General features: G+C 46.4%; 1 protein-coding gene across 5 annotated transcripts in view; it reads right to left on the reverse strand.

Moving 5' to 3' along the window:
- Positions 1-7,204, reverse strand: part of ZFR2 (zinc finger RNA binding protein 2) — a 39,744-nt gene extending 32,540 nt beyond the window's left edge. Inside the window, exon 1 of one of the 5 annotated variants that reach the window (XR_005061315.2) lies at positions 6,895-7,200. Coding sequence is in view for 3 of the 5 variants with exons in the window: in XM_037018252.2 (XP_036874147.2) it covers positions 6,895-7,155 (261 nt within the window). In the remaining 2 variants the exon portion in view is untranslated. Of the gene's footprint in view, positions 1-6,592; positions 6,838-6,894 lie in introns of those variants that run through there. The other 4 variants (XM_037018252.2, XM_037018253.2, XM_037018255.2 and 1 more) reach the window with 4 other exon arrangements.
- Between the last annotated feature and the right edge of the window lie 1,143 nt (positions 7,205-8,347).

Here is an 8,347-nt window from a genome sequence, read left to right on the forward strand (position 1 = left end):
CAGCCAGGAGGGAAGTCAGGTCACCCTGGGTCTGCTGTAACGATTTCTCTTGTACACTGATTTCAAAGAATCATACTCAACAGGTACACACACACATACGAAACCAAAAACATTAGAGTCTGAGAAAATAATCAAGTGGAAAAAAATAGTTTCCTGGAGTAACGGTGCTGAGAAACCTCAGACAGTACTTTGTAAATCGTGGTCCCTTCCTTCTGTGACACAGCTCTTCACCTACTTATCACCCTGTCCTGACACTCCTCCAAGGGGTGAAAAATAAGGCAGCCCAAGGTTAAATGTCACGGCTGGGCAGCTGAAAACCTCAACATGGACGATCACCTATCTTGCAGTGCTGAGAGAAAACCTACATTCCAGCGTCCCAGACACAGCCCAGTTTTCCAGGCACGTCCGTAACTACTCACAGGGTCGAGTAACATTCAGAATTTAGATGGTTCTTTGTGACGTGCGATACCCGAATGCTAATAAGGTCACCAAAGACACTGATCAGGGAAAGTATTTCCATATCTGTTTTATTGGCAGTAAGATCACATTTCAATTACTTTACGTGTACACGCATATATGGCATACAAACACACCCAGCAATTATTTCATTTGGCACTTAGGTTTGCAGGGCTTTATATTCAAAACATGAACATATTATACATTCATACCCATATAATTCTGATTTTAACAGGATTTTCTTTTTTCCCGTGAAACCCTTATGTGCATTCTCCAAGTGAAATGCCCATTTCAGATCCAGATACCCCAGGAAACATCCCGATGCACTGGAAAGGAGTCTGATGAGCTCAATCTTTGAGCTCTTGAGAAGATGACAGGGGATGTTATTCCCTGGCCGCCACCTGCAACCTTCTTTAACTGCAGTCAGAGTCTCCAGCTCCAAAACAGCCAGGCTGCTTGGTGTTCCAGAGATTGGTGACAGGAATTACTGAGCCTCCATGGTGAGCCAGATTCTGTGCGTATCAGAGCAACTCCTGGAATTCTCTTCCATCCTTCTGAAAAGGAGTATGGTCCCACACGCAGGATGGCTACATGGTGAGCCCGGCTGGTCAGGTGCTTAGGAACACCATCCTGATGATACACTGGCTAAACTAAAGAAAAAGCATCATATACATACCCTCCAAAAGGAGTACAAGTGAAAGGATTTCCAACTGCTGTGAACCAAAAGGAAAAGTCAAAGTCTGGGGACTGGAGAGGGTCACCTGGTTCCAGCCCTGATGTTCAAGGGGCAGAGAAACATCTGCAGCCACATCTACGCTGATTTAATGTGTGCGCCTCTCATGTCAGCAGAGGAAGGCAGGACCAGACTGCCAATGTGAGGTTCTCACGAGCAAGTACACCAGATGTCACACCACCAGCCCTGGATTCAAACAATGACATTCAAAATTAAAAAGAAGCTACTGGTGCCAGGCAAAGAAGGACAAGGACCAAATTATTTCCCTCATTTATTCATTTGTGGAATATAACAACAAAGAAAAACTGAAGAAACAAAACAGCAGCGGACTCACACACTCAAAGAAGGGACTAGTGGTTACCAAAGGGGGGTGGAGAAGGGGATTGAGGGGTATTACGATGAGTACACATGGTATGGGGGTGTCATGGGGAAGACAGTGTAACACAGAGAGGACAAGTAGTGACTCTGTGGCATCTTGCTACACTGATGGTCAGTGACTGTGGAAGGGTGTGTGTGGGGGACTCAATAATATGGGTGAATGTAGTAACCACAATGTTGCTCATATGAAACCTTCATAAGATTGTGTATCAATGACATCTTAATAAAAACAAATTAAAAAAAGAAAAAAGAAAAAGCTACTGGCTTTTTAAAAGCATTCATTCCAAGGGTCTTAGATGTTACAGCCCATTCTTCTCAGGGAGAGCAAAATCCATCAAAGAGTCAACCTCAGCAGACAGAACTAACGTTCCAAAATACAAAATGTTACAAACAAAGCGAAGAAATTTTCCATTCCTAATCCACAGTGACAAATAGGTGACTTGGAGGACATTAATTTAAAAGAGGCAAACAGACAGTGATGTACCTACCACAGATGCAAATTTGGAGAAAAACAAAAAATGCCGAAAGCAAAGCATCTACTCTAACAGAAGCCCTGTTCCCCAACATACTTACAAACGAAGTTTCCAGCCAAAATACATCTGGCAACCTCAATTAAAATAATCACATAGCACACACAATAACAGAAAAGAGCAGCTGGTGGTGAACACCTTGGTTTAAGGGACAGAACAAGGGAACGATTACCAACTGAGCCAAAACCTTTTTCCACCAAGACTCGAAAGACTGTTCTATGAGTAAACAGCAGACTTCAGATTTAAGGCATCACAGACATAGAGACATGCAAAAAAAACAAATCAAATAGACAAAAAATCTCTGTGCTTTGTCAAAGCTGCTTACTTGTTCTGAATTAGAGCTCAATATGTGGCTTGAATGAATAAGCTATCAGAACTCAAGAGCCACAAATAAAATAAACACTAGTACTAACTTCTTAACATGAACTTAAAAAAACAAAAAACAAAAAAACACAGAACCTTAACTGACTAAACCAGTCCAAATGGGGGGCTCCTCCAACTAGCTGGGATACATACTCTTCCTTTTAAATACCAAACATCTATAACATCTTCTACATTATCGTTTTGTGATTAAAGCTTCAAAAACATGAAGGAGAGGTCATACAGTGGAGGCAGCTGTCATTTGTCCCAAACAGTCTGAATTTGGTGCTGGTATTCCCAACTTGGAGGCTTTCACACAGAGAAGCAACTGTGGGTCGTCTGGGAAACCAGGAAGACTCGCCTTACGGGGTTCAGTCCCACATGATAGATGACAGGTTGGGGTGTGTCAGGGTGCAGGCTCTATCTTGACGCCCCCCCCCACTCTACCATCTTAGATTCAATTTATTCATGTGCATGTCTGGCCCTTAAAAGAGCATCTGCAATCCCTGATGTAAAGTTGCACAAACTTTCAATTCACTAATATAGAATAAAAAGAGAATGAACACAAAGTCACTAATACCCTTTCTACAGGTTTTTCTTATTTTTCCAAGACTACTCAGTTACTTATCCAGATCAACCAACTTTGTCCCCTTACCTCTGTAAGCACACAAAGGAACACCAATTATATTCATGTGAAAAAATAATTTTAAATGAGATTGGAAAACGCTTTTAATTTTGATGTATTTGTTCTGATAATTCAGATATACACATTGGTAGATGAATAAGCTGTCTGAATGCCAGAAAAAAGAACTATTAAAACTATTAAAAATTATATATAAAACTATTAAAAAATCAGAAACAGATGCATGTGTAGAAAAAAAACAGCAATTTACTTAGGCTCTGATGTTGATGAGTTAATTTTTGGTTCTAAAATGGATAAAATGAAAATTAAAAATCCATATTTCAATAGTGTAGGAACTAATGTATCTATCATTGAAAGGTTTTCCTTAAAATATACTTGTGTTTGCAGTTCAGAGTTGCCACTTAAAACTACCTCCCAAGAGCTACTTTCAGGAGGTCCCTAACCTGTGCCTGAGCCTTACGGAGGCACAGCAACCACATTCTAGCAGGACAACTTGGTGCCTTGCCATTCCCGGGTCAACTTCCAGTCATTCCCATCTGGGAATAAATGGGAGGTGTTGCTTAGGTGCAGTCACCTGTCAGGACTGCTTCAAACTCAGCAAGAGGTTCCCACAAGCCTCACTCTCCTGGATGTCTGACACAACACTGTTTGGGGTGTAGAGGTAGAAGTCTGAGTGCACCCCAGCCCTCCCCAACTGAGGCAGTGACATCAGACTCTCCTTGCCAGTCTGTGCTGCTTGGACCTAAGCTCGGGGGATGGACAGGGCCTGGTGGGTAAGGTTCACTCTGGAAGGGTCTAGAGACCTGTGGGTGGGGCTGGCCTGGGTATGACCAGGACCACTGTAAACCTGGTTGCAGCCAGACCTGACCAAGCAGGGACTTGCAATCAGGGATGTTAACAGGTGACCTGCTGCAGCAAGGGGGGCTGCCTGTGCTCCAGTACCTTTCCCAAGCGACTGCAGCCTCTGGGAGATCTTCCAGAGGTGGGGCTGTGTTATCGTTACCATCCTAATGACACCAGGCCAGATACTTCCTTGGCTTCCCCATTCTGGGGAGGGTAGTTTTCCAAAGTCTGAAGAACGTGGCCCTAATTCACAATCCAAACTGGCATCCAAACTACAGGGGCAGGATCCAGGGAACACTGTAAAGTATGGCAGTAACCCAGCCTCCACCAGCAGGCCCCACCACTAAGCATTTGTGTGCAGGCTAGATTTTGCCACCACAAGCACCAACCTAGGCTCAGGCCCATCCTACCTCAGGGCACAGGCAAGGTCTGGGAGCCACGCCTCCCACATTCCTACTTGGATCCCCACCACTTACCACACTGGGGCTCCTACACCATATACTGTACTGAGCCCCATTTTCCTCATCAACAAAATGAGCATCATAATACATACCTCGAAGGAGTACTACGAGGACTCGATGACATATCAGGTGTCTGGGACTTATACAATACAGAAAATTGGATTCAATTTTTATTACCTGCCACTAACAGAGTTTGCTGGGGTTCCAGCTGGCTTCCAACTCCTAACATTTTCCAGATGAAAAAATTCAGCCTATTATGTGTCAAGAACATATTAAAAAATAGCTTCTCCTGATGGTAAATCAAGTATTACACCAAAATCCAGCAGCTGCCTTACTTAGATTTAACAAGAACGCATGGGCAGAGCTAGCCAGTTATGCTACACAGGTGGAACTTTGACAAAACCGCTAAACAAAGAGAAAAATGTAACAGTAGATAGGGCCAGCCTGTCAAGTTCCTCTACCAGGGACCTCCCAACACACAGCTATACGCTCTCAATGTTTTTATTACCAATGTGATTTAAATTCATACAGAACCTTGCTGGATTTCCTGAGTTGCTCTCAGCCTCACAATTGAAAACTGTACTCAGTGTTAATTAAAAACACTGTTGAATTCTATTTTATACATGTGATTAATACTTAATTCTGAATGCTTACAGAACTATAAAAAAGCTTTATAAAATTTAAAAAACTACATAAAATAAAGCTATCATTTTCAATAATTGCAAATTTTTCTTATGCCTTCAAGAGTGAATGGGTATACAATTTTTACTGACCAACAATTAAAAGCAGTTCCGATTCCACCCCTGTTTATGGTAACAATAAAATATAAGGAATACGTCTATCTAGGCTATGGTTATCAAATTTAAAAGCCAAGAAAACAAAATTCCTCTGAGAAATAAACTGCTGTCTTTGCTTTAGCAATTCATGAAATGGGCTTTGTAAATACTGTTGTGAAAATGGTACCATAAAGTTGGTATTCACAAAATGTAATCTAATCAGTTTTTCCATGGCACATTATATAAGAAATATATACTTTAAAAGCAGCTGAAGGTTCCAAGCAAAAGTCATTTCCCCGCAAAGAGAATGTCTGGTTAACTTAAAGTCATTCAAATAAAGCAGATTATCCCATATCAAGGTTTTGTGAAACTGAAATTTATTTTGCTATGGTTCCCATGTTTTAGTTCAGTTTACCTTTTTCTCAAGGAACAAAACACACAATCCAGGGGACAAATCTAAAGACACAGACTAATTCAACATCCTGTTACTGTATACTGTGTCACTTAAGTCATCAAAATACACACAATATTTGCACTAAAATGACTTAAGTACACTAACTCAAGTAAATAACAGAAACAGCGACTGAAGTCCAGCAATTACGTTTTTTACATTGTAAATGCTCAATGTCTCTTCTAGAAGGTAATCTTAATAGAAAATATAACATGCAAGTGGTTTTTCCACACCTGGTTGAAGAATGCACTGGAAAAACAGAACGAGGAGAGAGAAGAAAGAAGGGCTAGTAAGAGAGCAGGGGGGCTTTTCCAGACGTTCAGGACCTCTGACAACCTAGCTGAGCAGAAGAGTCCTGCTGCTGTAAGCACTGCAGATGGGAACACCAAGGATGATGGAAATAAAGGAGCATAAAAACGGAAATCTGACACCCTGTTCCAGAAAACAGCAGGCCACACAGTCTTTTCCTGATAGAAAGTCCTTTACCGGCCAACCACACCTGAGAACCCACCACAAGCGCAGAGAACATTAGCACTCCTGATGCCCACAACCTCTTTTTACTTGCTCTCAAATATCCAAACTCCTTACTCCACAGAGTTTCAAGGTCCCAGGTGCTTCTACCCACTCCTCCTCTGGTAGCCCCAAGGCGCCCACCCTCCTACGGGGGCTCAGGACTTCGCCAAGGTCAAGTCATCCACCCGCCCCAAGTCTCCCCCGAGTCAGACCTCAATTCCCCTCCCCAAGGTCTCCGCGTTCTCACGGACCCCGCCAGGTATCAGTACCTCCAGACTCCACGCCCCCAGGCGTGGCCAGGTCCCCCTAGGGTCAGGCGCCAGGTCCCCACGCGCACGCCCCTCCCCCCGCCCGCCAGGCCCCTGCCCCACCCCCGCCCGCCAGGCCATCCCCAGGCCCGTCTGCTCTCGGGCACCTCAGGTGCCGGGGCCCGCTCCCCGCGTCATACCTCGGCAACCCGCTCAGGTACGGATCCGCTGCTCGGCACGGCTCAGTATTCGTCCCCGCGAAAGGCCCAGGCCCCCTCCCACAGCAGGAGCCCCTCCGCCCTCCCCCTCAACGATAACTCGGGGCCGCGGCCATTTTGGCCTGAGTAGGCCTCCCAGCGTGCGCCCCGCTCGGGTCGGACCGAGAGGCCGACCCGCGGCTCCGCGCAACACGGCTCCCCCAGGACGGGTCGGGCAGGGCGACGCGGGGCCGTTACCCGTACTGCGGACAGGCGCTCTAGGCGAAACCGCAACAGTGACTCACCGCCATGTTGGCGTCTCCACACAGCGCCAGTCGAGCCGGAGGCGCGAATGGGCGGAGCCTGGGGCGTGACGTCACCGGGGCATGCACCGCTCTCGTCCAGCCACGCGCCCCAGGCCCCGCCCCCTGCGCGAAGCTCGCGCCTTCTGGCTTCACGCTCCACGGTGCAAGTTGGAAGAGGGGCGTCTGTACCTCCAAGCCCCGCCCCCGCCGCAAGCGCGGCTCCTTTCCCAGAGGCCCTCTTTGCCTCCGAGGGCTCGGCATCCGGGGTCTCCGCCTCGAACCCGCCCAGCGCCTAGACCTGGGCTCCTAAAGCCCCGCCTTGGGTTTAACCCCTCAGATGCGAGGAGTTTCTGCTCAAGCCCCGCCCCTTACGCAAGCCCCCTCCCTTACGCAAAGCTCCCTGTCGGCGACCTCTCCGTATCCGGCGTCTTTGGCTCATGCCACGCCCCTCCCCGCAAGCCCTGCCCCGGCCCGGAGTCTCGCCTTCTCTAAAAGCTCAGCTGGAGCGGAGAGTCTCTTTCGCGACTCTACCTCTGCGTCCCATTCCCGGCTCTGGTCGCGAGCCTGGAGGTTGTTTTACTTTCTGTCCACTTGGGTGGGTTTGAGAGGCCTGCTGATGACCGCTCTCCCTGTGGGGATGTGGCCCTCTTGGCACAGCCAAGTTCTGCTTGTCCCTTTGACAACCCTCCTAGGTGCCAGCCTTTTCGTGGGGCCTTTTAAGGGCCCACTCAGTACCGGAAGTTCAGTGTCTCTAAATTAGTGGTTCTCAATTGGAGTGATCTGCCCCCATGGGACACTGGGCTGTGTCTGGGAGCATATGTGGTTGTCACGACTGGGGGAGCTCCTGGCATTGAGTGAGTCGGGGCTGGGGAGGCTGCTCACGTGCCCAGGACCGCCCCCCAGAGAATAACCCAACCCCAAATGTCGGCAGTGCTGAAGGGGAGAGACCCTACTCTAAGTGTAATTCATTTTGAAGATTCTTCTTGACACATACACACACACAACTCACTACAAGCCAGGCCATCTTGGAGGCCGCAGCACTGAACAGCCCTGACATGATACCAGTCCTTGGAAACTTGGAATCAGGGAAGCAGTTCATAACCAAACTGTTGATTACAATGAAGTTACTTTTTTGGTTAATAACAGCTTAAGATATTCACATAGCATACAATTCATCCATTTAACATGTACAAATAAATGGTTTTAGTATATTCATAGAGTTGTGCAACCATCACCACTACCTAATTCCAGCATATTCTTATCACCCCAAGAAGAAATCTTGTGTCCATTAATGGTCACTTCTCAGCCCCCACCCCACCTCAGCCCCTGGCACACTAATTATCTATCTATATGGATTGGTCTGTTTTGGGCATTTCACATCAATGGAATCCTATTCAGCAATAAAAAAGAATAAACTCAATACCTACAACTTGGATGAAGTGCTAGAGAATTA

Source organism: Manis javanica, chromosome 13 (genome assembly GCF_040802235.1).
Source record: "Manis javanica isolate MJ-LG chromosome 13, MJ_LKY, whole genome shotgun sequence".
Classification (NCBI taxonomy): Eukaryota; Metazoa; Chordata; class Mammalia; order Pholidota; family Manidae; genus Manis; species Manis javanica.